The 17,771-nt window shown below is 37.1% G+C and overlaps 1 protein-coding gene across 2 annotated transcripts in view; it reads left to right on the top strand.

Annotated features, from left to right (window-relative positions):
• The window catches only part of LOC307125554 (voltage-gated potassium channel subunit beta-3), a 106,900-nt gene that overhangs the window by 76,606 nt on the left and 12,523 nt on the right, over positions 1-17,771 (top strand). For both annotated transcript variants that reach the window (XM_079815481.1, XM_079815482.1), the window contains 8 exons: positions 1,229-1,272; positions 2,260-2,297; positions 5,446-5,525; positions 12,952-12,996; positions 13,236-13,280; positions 15,930-15,973; positions 16,042-16,128; positions 16,228-16,313. In XM_079815481.1, coding sequence (XP_079671607.1) covers positions 1,229-1,272; positions 2,260-2,297; positions 5,446-5,525; positions 12,952-12,996; positions 13,236-13,280; positions 15,930-15,973; positions 16,042-16,128; positions 16,228-16,313 — 469 coding nt within the window. The remainder of the gene's footprint in view (positions 1-1,228; positions 1,273-2,259; positions 2,298-5,445; positions 5,526-12,951; positions 12,997-13,235; positions 13,281-15,929; positions 15,974-16,041; positions 16,129-16,227; positions 16,314-17,771) is intronic.

The following is a 17,771-nucleotide window of genomic DNA, read 5'->3' as shown; positions in this document are numbered from 1 at the left end:
CGGAGAAGAGAAAGCATGGTTCAGCCGCCTGGATCTAAACACACTGACAATCTGTCTCTTTCCATCTCTCCGTTTCTATTGGACACACAACTGAGCAGCGGCTCAAATGAAATGCAGGCACGGGTAACACATCGCTGATCTTCAACTGGTGTTCATCCATCTGTGATTAAAGAACCCAAGGGTGCTACTCTTTTTATTGCCTATTTTATTATGCTTTTGAACACAGCTTCAAACCCATTAGCCAATATATGCAATCTGATGTTAAGATGAAAAAAAAGGTGACATCCAAAAATGTAGTATAGGGCTGCAACTAACAAATTGTTCTGATATCCGATTAATCTGTTGATTATGTCTTATTCAGGTTATTCTATATCCTGCTTAGTGTTGTCTCCAAATATTGTGTAAATAACTGCTTTCCCAGTGCAAAAAAGGAAAACAAAAGCACATTTTAAACATACACATTCACTCATCTCAACATAGTAATTACATTTTTACCCATCACAATAGTCCCTTTACTGTAACCGCTATCATAAAAATATATTTTGTTATTTGTAGTATTTAACATCCAACAAAATGCATATAAATAACAGAATTATCTCAGCTAACAAAAACATGTTCCAAGAAGAGTGTTTTTCCTTGGTTATGTGAATGTTAGAGAAAACATTAAGGGATTCTTTTCTCTATTTTATCATTTTACAAGTATTATGGGAACGTTACTTTTGAATGTTTTCCTTACCATCTAAAAAAGCAGTAAGTAGTTAACGTAAAAAATGTCCAGAAAAACATTCCATCCACTTTTTAATGTCACATTTTGTAATATTAGCGTTGATTTATCTCATCTAATTTTTGGAGGAGGCAGTGCCTCCCTTGCCTCCTCAGAACGATAACGTTCTATTAACACTGGAAGAATGTTTGCTCATAACTTTGAGAGAACCTTGCCAGAATGTTAGCTAAAGTTTTGAGAACATTCCCTGGGATTGTGTTCATTTTATATTGCTCTCTGTCTGTTTGATGCAAATCCTTCATAGTATAGCAAACAGCTTTTTCATATCGTAACTGTTACTATATCAGGTATTTTTGGTAGGATAAGTGAAAATGCAAATTCAGATTAATATGGATGAGTAGAAGAAAGATACTAAGGATTGTTGCCAGTGCATATAAAAAAACTAAATACTAAATACTAAATAGAGGACTAAATACTCTTTCTCTCTCTCTCCTTTTCTTTCAGAAACCTTGGAAAGTCGGGTCTACGGGTTTCTTGTTTGGGTCTTGGTGAGTATCCAGAGAGTTTCAGTCATCTCTGTCTAAGACAGTCGGTTATTTATTTAATGCTGAAGAGTCTATTTTTTTTTCCATGCTAAAATACTTTAATTTAACCCAGCTTACTATTGTGAAAATGAAGTGTGCCTAATTGTATTGAATGTGTATTTGTAGTGTACTCCAAATCTTAAGAGTATATTTGGTAACACTTTAGTAGGAAACACATATTCACTATTAACTATGACTTTTGCCTCAATAAACTCCTAAGGTAGGTTAGTAAGGTAGTGGTTAAATTTAGGTGTTGGATTAAGGGATGTACAATATGATCATGCAGAATAAGGCATTAATATGTGCTTTATAAGTGCTAATAAACAGCCATTATCCTAGTAATATGCATGATAATAAACAACTATAGTTAACAGTGAGAATTGAACTCCAAACTAAAGTGTTACTGTATATTTTTTAAAACCAGACTTGCAGATAATATAATGTTAAATATAATAATTAAATAATAGGTGTACTTAAAGAGCAACATAAAGAGAATACACTTCCGTGTTTTCTTAACACACTTAAAAAGTGTACTTTGTAATAATGTGAAAATAAAAGTTTTACATTAAAATACATTTTAAATCATGTTTTAATTATCTTTTGTGGTGCTTTATCTGCACTCTAAAAAATGCTGGGTTAAAAACAACCCAACTTGGGTTGAAAATGGACTAACCCAGAGATTGGGTTGTTTTAAGCAAACATTTAACCCAACCGCTGGGTTAAAACGACCCATTCACTGGGTTAAAACAACCCAATTGCTCCATTTTCAACCCAACTTGGGTTGTTTTTAACCCAGCATTTTTTTAGAGTGTGCAGTGTGTTATTTGATATGACTTTAAAGTGAATATATTTTAAATATACGGAATTGCAACTTTATCATTACACCCTTCTCCTATCCATCCTTCTAACTTCTTCATCCTTCTGTCTCGCACACTCTCTTTCTGTTCACAGGCACCTGGGTGACATTTGGATCTCAGATCTCTGATGAGGTGAACTGTAATGTTCAGCATCAATTTTACATTACCTCACATGATCACCTCCTAGAGCTGCACGATTAATCGCTAAAAGATTGCGATCTCGATTCAAACACCCACGTGATTTTATTCCTAAATGACAGCGATTCGGCTCTGACGATTAAACCTTTGACAAGTATGATCACAGCGATCATTCAAATGCGTTCTGACCTAGAGAGAGCAGTTATATAGGTATGAAACAGTATCGTTATTTCTGTTACAATAATTCAAATTATCAAAGAAGGTCTGGGATAAAAGTTTATAGTTCGGATATAAACACTGATGTCTACAGGAGCTATCAAAATAGAGCAAATCACCTTTTAAAAGTACCAAATAAAGATTGTATCAATTACACCGTTACGCCAATAGGTGGCGACGTGACTGATTTATCCAGTAATGAAACAAGTGAAGCCTTTATGAGCGAGTCATTGAATCATTAATTCAAGATATTTGTTCAAAAACGCTGTTCACCCAGTAATGAAACAAGTGAAGCCTTTATGAGTGAGTCATTGAATCATTAATTCAACAGATTTCGTTCATAAACACTGATTTATCCAGTAATGAAACAAGTGAAGCCTTTATGAGTGAGTCATTGAATCATTAATTCAAGATATTTGTTCAAAAACGCTGTTCATCCAGTAATGAAACAAGTGAAGCCTTTATGAGGGGGTCATTGAATCATTCATTCAACAGATTTCGTTCATAAACGCTGATTTATCCAGTAATGAAACAAGTGAAGTCTTTATGAGTGAGTCATTGAATCATTCATTCAACAGATTGGTTCAAAAATGCTGATTCATCCAGTAATGAAACAAGTGAAGTCTTTATGAGTGAGTCATTGAATCATTAATTCAAGAGATTTGTTCCAAAATGCTGATTCATCCAGTAATGAAACAAGTGAAGTCTTTATGAGTGAGTCATTGAATCATTAATTCAAGAGATTTGTTCAAAAATGCTGATTCATCCAGTAATGAAACAAGTGAAGTCTTTATGATTGAGTCATTGAATCATTAATTCAAGAGATTTGTTCAAAAATGCTGATTCATCCAGTAATGAAACAAGTGAAGCCTTTATGAGTGAGTCATTGAATCATTAATTCAACAGATTTCGTTCATAAACGCTGATTTATCCAGTAATGAAACAAGTGAAGTCTTTATGAGTGAGTCATTGAATCATTCATTCAACAGATTTCATTCATAAACGCTGATTTATCCAGTAATGAAACAAGTGAAGCCTTTTTGAGTGAGTCATTGAATCATTAATTCAAGATATTTGTTCAAAAATGCTGATTCATCCAGTAATGAAACAAGTGAAGTCTTTATGAGTGAGTCATTGAATCATTAATTCAAGAGATTTGTTCAAAAATGCTGATTCATCCAGTAATGAAACAAGTGAAGTCTTTATGATTGAGTCATTGAATCATTAATTCAAGAGATTTGTTCAAAAATGCTGATTCATCCAGTAATGAAACAAGTGAAGCCTTTATGAGTGAGTCATTGAATCATTAATTCAACAGATTTCGTTCATAAACGCTGATTTATCCAGTAATGAAACAAGTGAAGTCTTTATGAGTGAGTCATTGAATCATTCATTCAACAGATTTCATTCATAAACGCTGATTTATCCAGTAATGAAACAAGTGAAGCCTTTATGAGTGAGTCATTGAATCATTAATTCAACAGATTTCGTTCATAAACGCTGATTTATCCAGTAATGAAACAAGTGAAGTCTTTATGAGTGAGTCATTGAATCATTCATTCAACAGATTTCATTCATAAACGCTGATTTATCCAGTAATGAAACAAGTGAAGTCTTTATGAGTGAGTCATTGAATCATTAATTCAACAGATTTCGTTCATAAACGCTGATTTATCCAGTAATGAAACAAGTGAAGTCTTTATGAGTGAGTCATTGAATCATTCATTCACCAGATTTCGTTCATAAACGCTGATTTATCGAGTAATGAAACAAGTGAAGTCTTTATGAGTGAGTCATTGAATCATTAATTCAAGAGATTTGTTCAAAAATGCTGATTCATCCAGTAATGAAACAAGTGAAGCCTTTATGAGTGAGTCATTGAATCATTAACTCAAGAGATTCGTTCAAAAATGCTGATTCATCCAGTAATGAAACAAGTGAAGCCTTTATGAGTGAGTCATTGAATCATTAATTCAACAGATTCATTCAAAAACACTGTTCACATCTAGTAATGAAACAAGTGAAGCCTTAATGCGTGAGTCATTGAATCATTAACTCAAGAGATTCGTTCAAAAATGCTGATTCATCCAGTAATGAAACAAGTGAAGTCTTTATGAGGGAGTCATTGAATCATTCACTCAAACTTTTTTAAAAATTATTAATTCAAATTAATTACATATCTTTTTAAATAGACTACAGCGATTAACATAATTTGTCGTAAATTAGGCCCTACATGTTATTTTGCTTACTTGTCACTTCAGAATCATGTAAAATCATGTAAAAAAAATGTGATTCTCAATTTATCCAGAATTGTGCAGCTCTATTACCTCCAGAGTCTTTCTACAGTGTAATTTATACGCTTAAAGAGATAGTTCAAACTAAAAAACGGATTATTCTGTCATTATGGACTCGCTCTCATGTCATTCCAAACCTGTATGGCTTTTATTCTACCATGAAACATAAAAAAAGATCATATGAGAAACGTCTCTTCTTTTTTTTGGAAATCAATGGAAATCAATGGTAACCAAAACTATTTAGTTACCAACATTCTGTTCCACTGATGAAAGAAACTCATACAGGTTTGGAACTGCGAGTACATTATGAGAGAATTGTAATTTTGGGGTGAACTATCCCTTCAAGCCTTTAAAGGAATGTTCTGTGTATAATACAACTCACACTGTATTGACAGCATCAGCTGGTTAAAAAGCACTGCATTGCACATGGATCAACAAATCAATGCAATCGCTTACCATGTCTGTGCAAAGTTATAAATCTTTCAACTCGTGAGCAAACATAAACATAGCTACTGCATGGTAGTCTGCACAAGTTTAAATAATGTTTCTGTGGTAACTGAAGCATCTTTTGATTTAAATGGCCAGATCTCTGTCATCTCATGCTTGTGTTTGTGTGGATGTTTCTTCTGTAGATGGCAGAGAGTCTGATGACGATAGCCTATGAGAATGGAGTGAATCTGTTCGACACAGCAGAAGTCTATGCTTCAGGCAGGTACGATTCACACTAGTGTATTGGATAAAAAAAAAAAAATTCCATGCACTTTTTTTCTGCTGTTATGTACTGGACCACATGGGTAGACTTTGTTCCTACCAATATAATTCTGAATCTGTTTAATTGTGTTGGATGGCCACTTACATGTACTTAAAGAGAGTATACACTTTCGGGTTACACTTTATTTTAAGGTGCCTTTGTTAATACTATTATAGTACTGAGTAATGTTAAAGGGTTAGTTCACCCAAAAATGAAAATTCTGTCATTAATTACTCACCCTCATGTCGTTCGACACCCGTAAGACCTCCGTTCATCTTCGGAACACAAATGAAGATATTTTAGTTGAAAGCTGATGGCTGAGAAAGGCTTCAGATAGGCCTCCATTGGCATTCAGTACATTTACACTCCCAAGACCCATAAAAGGCACTAAAAACGTCATTACAAAGTCCATCTCACCACAGTGACTCTACAATAATTTTACGATGCGACGACAATATTTTTTGTGTGCAAAAAAAAATTACAAATAACGACTTTATTCAACCTCTTCTTGTCTTCCGTGTGTGCCTCCACGACGCATGCGCGAGAATATGACGTAGCGCCGGGGTTCGGGAATCCATGAAATGCACACTTTAACCCCATTTTGAGAACTACGCCGAGACCTAAAGCACGATCAATATAGAATCCAACAGCTGAGATACGCCCATCTTCCTCTGCTTGTAAACAAATCGCTTCTGGATCATGTGTCCGAACGCCGGATCTGCGTCATATTCTCGCGCATGCGTCGTGGAGACACACACGGAAGACAAGAACAAGTTGGATAAAGGTGTTATTTTGATTTTTTTTTGCGCACAAAAACTATTGTCGTCGCATCGTAAAATTATTGTAGAGTCACTGTGGTGAGATGGACTTTGTAACGACATTTTAAGTGCCTTTTATGGGTCTTGTGAGTGTAAATGTACTGAATGCCAATGGAGGCCTATCTGAAGCCTTTCTCAGCCATCAGCTTTACACTAAAATATCTTAATTTGTGATCCGAATATGAACGGAGGTCTTACGGCTGTCGAACGACATGAGGGTTAGTAATTAATGACAGAATTTTCATTTTTGGGTGAACTAACCCTTTAAGTAACTACGTGTACTTACTATAGAGTTAGAGTTTCGTTTAGGGTTAGTTGCATATAATTATGCATAATTTATAGTTATTACTATAGTAAGGCAAGGCAAGGCAAGTTTATTTGTATAGCACATTTCATACACAGTGGCAATTCAAAGTGCTTTACACAGAAATGAAATAAAAATATAACAGTTATAATAGGAATTTAAAGAAATAAAAAATAAAGAAAATATTGAAAGATAAAAATAAAGAGTATAATTAAAAATAAAAATAAAAACAGGGTTAAATTTAAGCATATAAATTAAAATTCAAGCAGTTCGGACAAAGCACGTACAGTGGCACAGTGCTCATTCAGTAAATGCACAGCTGAACAGATGTGTTTTGAGTCTGGATTTGAAAGTGGCTACTGTTGGAGCACATCTGATCTGTTCAGGAAGCTGGTTCCAGCTACGGCTGGCATAATAGCTAAAAGCAGACTCTCCTTGCTTTGAGTGAACCCTTGGTATTTCTAATTGACTTGATCCTGATGATCTGAGTGATCTGTTGGGTTTGTATTTAATCAGCATATCTGCAATGTATTGAGGTCCTAGGTCATTGAGTGATTTATATACAAGTAATAGCACTTTAGAATCGATCCTAAATGTAACTGGAAGCCAGTGTAAAGATCTGAGGACTGGTGTGATATGGTCATATTTTCTGGTTCTGCTCAGGATCCTGGCAGCAGCGTTCTGTATGAGCTGCAGCTGTCTAATGGTCTTTTTGGGAAGGCCGGTGAGGAGACCATTACAATAGTCCACCCTACTGGTAATAAAAGCATGAACGAGTTTCTCTAAGTAACTACATGTAACATGTGCAGAAGCACCGCTAGCAATTTTGGGCCCTATGAAAGAATATGAGGTTGGGCCCCCTACCGCACCAAACATACAGGCCAAGCTATCCAAAATCTGCAATTTAATAATACTGAATCAAGCTCCGCTTGCTCAAACCGGAATGCCCTTTGTGACTCGCTGGTTCGAAAATATGTTAAATAAGTAGGGCTGAATTATCGGGGGGACTAAAGTTTTTTCTACTGACTAATTGTTAATTTACGCCATTAGTCCACTAAGCACACATTTATATTAATTGAATTACTTAAATATATATACTGGAGAGAATTCTAAACCATTATGAGCGCTTACGTATATAATAGCCTATTCCGCACTCAAGCGCACGCATTAAGCTTGCCACAAAGAACCAGCAAAAGTAATGATTTTGAATGTGTCAAAACTAGCAAGGAGACATTTTAATTGTTTATTAATAAACTAGTGTTTTCTGAATCAGTGCCGGCTGCAAAGATGAAGTTGACGACTCGCCATCTCCGCAGTGAATGGGCCTATAGAGAGAAATGCACATTTCATAATCAAAGTGTATATTCCTTTCCGTTTTGAATTGTTTCATTTAAAAGTATAAATTTCAAGCTTTCTATAGAGAAATATGTCATGTCTTTGAGGCAAGTAGCCTATACACTGAGTTTTGGTTCACTTATGAGACGCTCCAGTTCGAATCACGTGCAATGGTGCCAGAGCCTCCATGTCATGATTATTGTCTACTATACTTATTTATTAAATCCAGGCAATTGGCTGATGAAACATTGATTAAGATTAAGATAGCATTTTTACAAAATGAAATTCACTTTCAAGAAAGGCTTTCTACAAAACAAAACTCAATGAAGTGGTCAAAATCATGACATATTGTGCATGATCCATAATCAACATAGATAACATTATAATATTTAAACATAAATATGAAACTAAATACCTTTTCTTAATGGCTACAACAAGTATAGTAGGCTACTGTATAGAGAAATATCCACTTTCATGACTGTTTCTTGAGTAATACTGTCAAATTACTTTAAAGTACATCTTAATTTATTACGTTTTTAATGTGCTTTAAAACACATAAAGCAAAGTAATTTTAACTGTAGTGTGTTATTCGATATTACATTTAAAGTTAATATATTTTAAATGCACTAAATTGCAACTTCCATCATTTCAAATGCGCAATAAATATATTGAAGTGAATGACACAGGTTTCAATAGAAATGACATCAAAGTATATTTCAGTTTACCATAAATGCTTGTCAGTACATTCAGCTGTACACTTCCAAGACAATAGCAGTAATTATTATGACAGTATAAGTAAATATGTACTTATACATCTTGCCATAATTATAAAATACTTTTATATTTGCATATTTATTTTACTTACAGCTTGTGGTTAGATACTTCTCTGTTTAATTGTGTTTGTACTGTACTCTGCACAGTGCATCTAATCTTCTAAACTATATTATATAAATTATATACACTTTATAATATAAATTAATTCACATTTATTTGTCAACAAAATTCTGCCGGGTGACTTTTGACAGCTCCAGGGCTTTCATTAAAATTACAGATTATACTTCTGCATGTTTTGTATCCACGCCCACGGACAGTCGGATTGACAGGAAATAATAGCCTGACAAGCCCCACATCAAGATGTTGGGTCTGGGAACACACCATTGGCAGGGCTCAATCCGAGGGGCGGGATAAACGGTTGTCTTTCAAATTCCCTCTGCACGCAATAGGATATCGCTACAAGCAACCAGAGCAATGAAGAAGGTGAAGCGGAGCTAGATGATAGATTAAACTTTCGCCGTATCCGGTCGGCAAAACTTAGAACACATCTTCCTTTCTTAAGAATGACTTCAGTGCCGTTCTTTATTCTTTTCTTAACTCCAAGTCTTCCAGAGTTGCGGCCAAAGTCGTTTCGAAAGACCGCTGTTCGCCAGCTTCTTTGTTTACCGCGGCAACTCTGCCGTCATTATGTTAAAGGGTAACTAAACCTGAAGTGGAGGAGAGTGAATTGTCTGTAGACAGAGCCCCAGAGCCTTATCAATGCGAGCCGCTGGCTCAAACTGCGGTAACTCCCGATGCCGACGATGCTAGTAAAGCAGCAGCGCAAGAGAACTGACCTAATCTATGAACAGTCAAATCCTTACACTGAATGCCACTAAAAATTTATCAGATATCTGATATACATACAATGTATTTTCATTCAAATTAACTGAATCAATAAGCCGCGCAGGACCAATAAGTTCAGACCTAATAGCCTATTATCAACAGATTTCCTCAAATAAAGGTTAGACTATATACGCCAGCACGTTACGGTATTGTTGTTTGTTACCGCGGTAACCACTTGCGTGTCAGGGTTTGAAAGTGCGTCTCATGTATGAAACTTATCTGTACACATGACGACGTGTACTGACAACTGCATTATTTAACTGCATTTTCTTCATTAGAATGTTAAAGCAAGTGTCAAGTCAGTTTCATTTATAATGTTTCTACTTCATGTAACATGACAGTTCATACTGGAGTGAAGCCGTTCTCATCATGTGATTGGGGGAAACATTTCTGAGGGCGTGGTGAGCTTGTGCCAGGGGCGCGGATAGTGAGCCGTTGGAAGAACCATCATACGTCACGATGACCCACAACGTCCAATAGGAAATTTCAACTGCAGTAGCCAGCGTTCAACCTTAAGAGGGCAGCACTTAGACGGCTTTACACCATATATTATAGAATTAAAACACTTTATACCCAAATGTCAAAACATTTACTCGAATCAATGAACAGCATTAATAAAGCCCCAGTCTTGCAGATCATTAACTAAAAAAAGTTGGTTTAGGGTTTAGTTACCCTTTAAGCCCGCCCACCGACTCTATACACTATGTGATTGGCCTGACCAGAGTTTGGTTAGCCAACGGAGAGTTGCTAGACTCCCGCTAAACATTTAATCTTTTAATTCTTGCACCCGGGATCAATACAAGTCAACACCATTAAGACTTAAAGTTTGCTAAGTAGTATTTCTTACTAAAGCAAGGCGGTATTTGACTCAAGCGTATGACAGACTGGTGGGAGTGGCCTTGGACGGCAACATGCCCAGTGCATTATGGGTGTTGAAGTTTTCCAATTTGGCAAAAGGGAAGACAACTGCCTTTTTTCTTCGTTTTCTCTAGCCAGGTAGCACCGATTTCAATTTTTTTTACACCTTTCTAATGCATAGGCAGCCAAATTTGATTGAAAGCGCATTTTGTCAGTGACGGAAGTAATTTTTTAAAGGGGTCATGAATTGAGAAATCAACTTTTCATTCAGTTCATGGTGATATAAGAATACCCTGTACATTTCGGAGCTGAAAACTTCCTTGTTAGTCAAAGAAAAGCTTTTATTGACACTAGGCCCAGCAAACTTGCTCAACCTCAGAATATGCCAAACCTTGACGTCATCGTGTGGGGAAACGCCGCCTCAAGCCTGCCCACCAACTTGTGGAGCTAAACTGATCGCGCTACCGAGCAATAAACATTCAGAAGATAGCAAGATATTGCGCTGTGCCTGGTTGTGGAAGAACACAGTCGCTGAATAAGCTTCCTTCGGATTCTAATATTAGGAATGTGTGGTTGAACTTTATTTTTAATGAATATCCAGCTCATGTGGGGAAGACATTGCACGTTTGTTTGCTTCATGTCACCGCGGAATCATTTGTAAACAAGACACAGGTCGAGACTGGATTTGCAGACATATTGAGATTAAAACACAATGCTGTGCCTTCTATATTGGATCCGACAGGAACGGTGCAACACACTTATGTGGGTAAAACATGTTTTTTATATGTGATAGTATTGCATTGTTACAGATTGTTTGATATCTATTGATTATGTTGCGGAAGTTTTGAACATGCTGATTTGTCTGCAGTGAAGTTTTGCTGATGCACGAGGTTGGTTTGTGTGTGTGTGTGTTCGTGATGCGTGGGGAACAATTCCCCACATGTACTGACGGAGGAGCCGAAACTCATTATTATGCTAAACTGTTATCCAATCATAGAAGTGGGCGTTTACTTCCAAGTCTTCAGTGCGGCACGGCCATAAAAACAGAGCATTCCAGTAGCTAGGCTCAAAACCAGGGTAGAAAATAGCCTATTACTTATTTATTATGATGTTTTTGAATGTAAAAACCACGCAAACTTAATAAGTTGACCTCAGACAACAGTATAAAAAAATAAATAGAGCCAGTTCATGACACCTGTAATCTATTTAAGAAATAATTTTGAAATGAATTGCTGGTAGCCAGCTAGCCAGGTCACTTTTAAATGCAGGGCCACTACACATGAAGAAGCAAGTCTTTCTATTTCACGCTTTCAGAGTCCTGCATGCAGCGGGCATCTGGCTGGCATACGGCTCTGGTGACCTACATTACCACTGCATGGTCACACATAGTCACTTCTGTGTTCACATCAGCTAATTTCATGAATGTGCTGACATTTAAGGTTTTTAAAAAGAATCTATGGAATTTGCCTCACAAATTGATCTGTAATGGAATCAACCTTGCTCCTGTAAGGCACCATTTGATTTCAGACATTATTAGTACAGCGAATGATTGAAGAATCCTGAATAAAACAGTCCAAACCTCCTCCCCAATCACAAGGTCATTGGTTTACCTGTACCTTTACTTCTTATTTCATGTTAGAGGCTTTCATTTTCAATACATTTCCTATGTGTTATTGAAATAAAAAGGATATATTTTTACCTGCTTTTAATAAGCTATCATCCATGCCCATACACAAACAATGTGATACAAGTTACATGCTAAAGTTTAACAGAGATTGGTTTGTTCACATCCTTAACCCACAGTATAAGATAGTAGTAGTGATGCCTGTCTTAGCAAACAGCACTACTGAAGCTCAAGAGCACAGACTCAGTTCAGTAATGCTTGTTTGAATGCGTTCAGAGAGCCGAGGCACCTGATAAATGTGTGCTCACGGTTTCTTTTGCCTCAAGCATTTATTCACATCTTTCTCTCAGTCTCTGTTTCTATGCACATTCTTGCTCTTGTTCTTGCTGTCATGTTGTTGCCCCTCTCTCATTTGTCTCTCAATGTCTTTCCCACATTCGTCTTCTTCCTTTTGTCTGTATAAATACAAATGAATATACTGAAAAATGTATGGAGAATAAGAATTAAATTAATATATTTTGACATTTATGATTAATAATATATAATATAATATATATGTATTTAAAAAAAAGTATATGACTATTGTAATATATATATATTGTAATATGTTTATGTAATATAAATGTAATATATTTATGTAGTTTTGGTTCTCATGTAAAAAAAAAAAACTTTAGATATCTTCTGAAAAACAAGACTTGACATTGAGGCTATTGGATCTTTTTTTTCCAGTGTTGAAATAATAATAATGAAAAATAGTTTTTCAGATTTTGTGTCCATCTTTTTCTGCAGGGCTGAAATCACTCTAGGGAACATCATTAAGAAGAAAGGCTGGAGGTGACCTGTTTATTCTTATTTCTCTCATTTTGTTTGAATGTTATGGCGAATCAGACATTAATCATGGAAAAAAGTTTTTACATTATATCTTGTATTTTCTCCTGTGCTTTGGGGTTTGTCAGGTTGAGTTCAGACTAAATGTGGGTGTTATCTGGATTCAATGGAGCAAAATTATAGGACAGGATAAGAGTTGTCCTCATTGTAATAACCACCATTTTCTCCCCAAAAATCTGTTTCAGGCGGTCCAGTTATGTAGTAACGACTAAGATCTACTGGGGAGGACAGTGAGTATCTGTTCAGTTCTACAAGCATATATTCAGATTGACATTTACAAATGTAACCGCAGTTCATAGTACTTAAAACATGTATTTGTGAATCTAAATCTGTTACAGTCTCAAAAAATACAAGCAAATACAGTATATGATTATTTGTAAATCTTTAGAATTAACAATTATACATACAGTACATACATACGGTAACACTTTAGTTTAAGGTCCAATTCTCACTGTTACGCATTATTGTTATGCATATTACTAGGATATTGTCTGTTTATTAGCACTTAAAAAGCACATATTAATGCCTTATTCTGCATGATCATATTCTACATCCCTTAATCCTACCCAATACCAAAACTTAACAACTACCTTACTAACTATTAATAAGCAGTAATTAGGAGTTTATTGAGGCAAAAGTCATCCAGCGTATGGCGTTAGTTCTGGCAGGTCACGTTAGTCAATCTCGCATCAGCTGACTGTCAACTGATCACGTCTACCTATAGGAATACGATGCCTATCACAGCATGCATATATATAAGCTCCTTCAGTATAATCAGCTGCTATCGTGTTTCTCCGGAGCTAAATACCCTCCTCCATCCCCAGCTCCTCTTCTCGTCAGTCAGGATTTGGCATTCTGATTTCCCCTGAATTAGACCAAATTCCCGAATTAGGTTGTACATTTTAATATTGATATTAATGCTATCTGGAATACATTGTTGCTTCTGTTCGGTTTACCCTAAGGGGGTTTATCGCTAGCCTACCTCCGCCCTCCTAAGTACTTCCGCTCAATTTTCATTTTCCTTCAGGACTCCGTCTGGGATTGCGGTATATTCTCTGGTTTTCTCCGGTCAAATTTTAACCGGTCCAATCAGTGAACAGAGGGAGTGGCTGAGAACGATGACATTGATGTCGTGCGCTAGTTTGAGATGACATACGTCACGACTAAACGTTAGCGATTGGTTATAGCAGATCCAATAGTTTTACACTTCAACAGAGTCCCCGCCTTCAAGGAAGTAAACCAGAGTGGCCAGACTCTCTGTACAAATGAAATGGACGAGAGTCTGGTAGGACCAGGCTAGGTTATCGCTGCTCTCCCTGCTCTTATTCATGCTAGCCTGCATGGGTGCGCAGGGAGTTCTTGCCCAGAACAGAACCATACCGCCAATCTAAACTATATGCTAATTGTCTATCACTTTGACGATAGTGATCCTGACAGAAATAGTTAATAGTAAGAATTGAACCGTAATCTAAAGTGTGACCATACATATACATTCATGTGTATATACACTTACCTAAAGGATTATTAGGAACACCTGTTCAATTTCTCATTAATGCAATTATCTAATCAACCAATCACATGGCAGTTGCTTCAATGCATTTAGGGGTGTGGTCCTGGTCAAGACAATCTCCTGAACTCCAAACTGAATGTCAGAATGGGAAAGAAAGGTGATTTAAGCAATTTTGAGCGTGGCATGGTTGTTGGTGCCAGACGGGCCGGTCTGAGTATTTCACAATCTGCTCAGTTACTGGGATTTTCACACACAACCATTTCTAGGGTTTACAAAGAATGGTGTGAAAAGGGAAAAACATCCAGTATGCGGCAGTCCTGTGGGCGAAACTGCCTTGTTGATGCTAGAGGTCAGAGGAGAATGGGCCGACTGATTCAAGCTGATAGAAGAGCAACTTTGACTGAAATAACCACTCGTTACAACCGAGGTATGCAGCAAAGCATTTGTGAAGCCACAACACGCACAACCTTGAGGCGGATGGGCTACAACAGCAGAAGACCCCACCGGGTACCACTCATCTCCACTACAAATAGGAAAAAGAGGCTACAATTTGCACAAGCTCACCAAAATTGGACAGTTGAAGACTGGAAAAATGTTGCCTGGTCTGATGAGTCTCGATTTCTGTTGAGACATTCAGATGGTAGAGTCAGAATTTGGCGTAAACAGAATGAGAACATGGATCCATCATGCCTTGTTACCACTGTGCAGGCTGGTGGTGGTGGTGTAATGGTGTGGGGGATGTTTTCTTGGCACACTTTCGGCCCCTTACTGCCAATTGGGCATCGTTTAAATGCCACGGCCTACCTGAGCATTGTTTCTGACCATGTCCATCCCTTTATGACCACCATGTACCCATCCTCTGATGGCTACTTCCAGCAGGATAATGCACCATGTCACAAAGCTTGAATCATTTCAAATTGGTTTCTTGAACATGACAATGAGTTCACTGTACTAAAATGGCCCCCACAGTCACCAGATCTCAACCCAATAGAGCATCTTTGGGATGTGGTGGAACGGGAGCTTCGTGCCCTGGATGTGCATCCCACAAATCTCCATCAACTGCAAGATGCTATCCTATCAATATGGGCCAACATTTCTAAAGAATGCTTTCAGGACCTTGTTGAATCAATGCCACGTAGAATTAAGGCAGTTCTGAAGGCGAAAGGGGGTCAAACACAGTATTAGTATGGTGTTCCTAATAATCCTTTAGGTGAGTGTATGTATATGTATGTATGCATGTATGTATGTAAGTGTGCTATATACATACACAATTAAGATCAGAGTAAGAAAATCAGTGAATATATTCATCTTGAGTCGTTTTCTGACTCCATATCTTCTCCGCTCTGACATTTGCATTCATAATCCTCAGGGCAGAGACAGAGAGAGGCTTGTCTAGGAAACACATCATCGAAGGTAAAGTGCTGTTCATCCCACCTCGATAATAATTAAGCGGAGAGACAGTGATGGTGATGTATCTACAGGTCTCAGAGGTTCCCTGTCTAGACTGCAGCTGGATTACGTGGATATTGTCTTTGCCAACCGAAGCGATGTCAACAGCCCTATGGAAGGTCGATCATTGCTTTTACATCTTTCATGGCATGTGTTACGAATGAATAATTTATGCTATATCACTTATCACGAGCACTGTTGTGTGTTTGTTCTTTCAGAGGTAGTACGCGCGATGACATTTGTTATAAACCAGGGTATGGCCATGTACTGGGGCACGTCACGCTGGAGCGCCATGGAGATCATGGTAGGCCCTCACTATACCAAAGTTCATTCCATAAGCATAGCATCTGTTCTTCATAATATAACACATTTACCATTGTAATGAAATAAGTGTATACCAGGGTTGGGCAACTTTTAGCAAGGGATAGTTCACCCAAAACTGAAAATGCGATGTCTATCTGCTTACCCCCAGGGCATCCAAGATATAGGAGACTTTGATTCTTCAGTAGAACACACATGAAGATTTTTTACTCCAACCTTTGCAGTCTATCAGTCGTATAATGCATGTGAACGGATCGTTTCGTGTGTTAAGACATCGATGTGTTGTCACGAGCCGTAGGGTTTAATTTGGATTTGTCTGTGTATGTTTTTTTGATTGAACATTTGGTTGGGATACTTCTACTCATTGGAAAAAATATAGCCTACTGTTCAGGGCTTGACATTAACCCTTTTCCTCACCAGCCACTGTAGCTAGTGGTTTGCCAAAGTTACTAGCCACTCAGCATTTTCCATGGCCACAATTTTGCTGTTTGGAAATTACATTTTATATGATTAAAGTTGACTTTGGCAATGCTTAAATGACTTGATTTTGAGTCATTTTACTGGATTTAGAAGATTTAAAACCCTTTAAAACTTTCAAATGCAGAGTGACCACCCAAATTCAGACTACATTGTATATCAGCTGGTGTGTGCAGGTGGGCAAGGAGTTATTTTTGTTAGGCTATATAAAAGAACAAAGATGCAAATTAGCACATTACAAAAACAATAGTACATTTAAAAAAAAAAATTTCAGATACTGTAGGTTTATTTAATATGTATACATTTATTTAACATCTGTAGTTGTTTGATTAACATTAATGACAGACAAGTAATTGGGCTGCTGAATGCATGGACGTAATATTCTGACACTTTGCGGAAGAACATTGTTTTGGTTGTGCTTTGGCTCTGCGTGACTGTGCTGATGAATATGGTTATTCTACCGCTCATAAAACATTCCCTACTAGGCTTAAGACATTTAACCAGTTTAGATGGAAAGGATCTCAAGCTGAAGGCGTTACTGTAGCTTTACCCAATAATAGACACACCACTTCCTTGAAAATAAATTCAATCACAGCACTACAACAACCATAATGAAATGAGCTTCACAACAGACGAAGCTTTACAATGAACTCAGTTAGAGAGATACATATGGCCGTTTATCTGTATCTGTGTCGTTTTTACAACATTTCAAATCTGTCAGTTCTCTGAAAAGCCAAGCCAATGTTGATTCTTGTTTTATTACGAGCTCTGTTGCGTTCTCTTTTTGCCAGCAGACTCTCCTCTGCTCTGTGTTATTTTGTAACACGGGTGATTCTCCAGAGGTTGGAGATTTAGCTGTCAGCCTTTTTCTCTAGTTGTGACAGCTAACCTCTGCCACTCCCACACCAGACATGCGTCAAAGTAGTCGGAGCATCTTTTCTCTATTTACGGATGTGAGGGGAGG

This window comes from Gobio gobio (assembly GCF_949357685.1).
Source record: "Gobio gobio genome assembly, chromosome: 4".
Classification (NCBI taxonomy): Eukaryota; Metazoa; Chordata; class Actinopteri; order Cypriniformes; family Gobionidae; genus Gobio; species Gobio gobio.
This window is presented reverse-complemented; position numbering and strand designations above follow the sequence as displayed.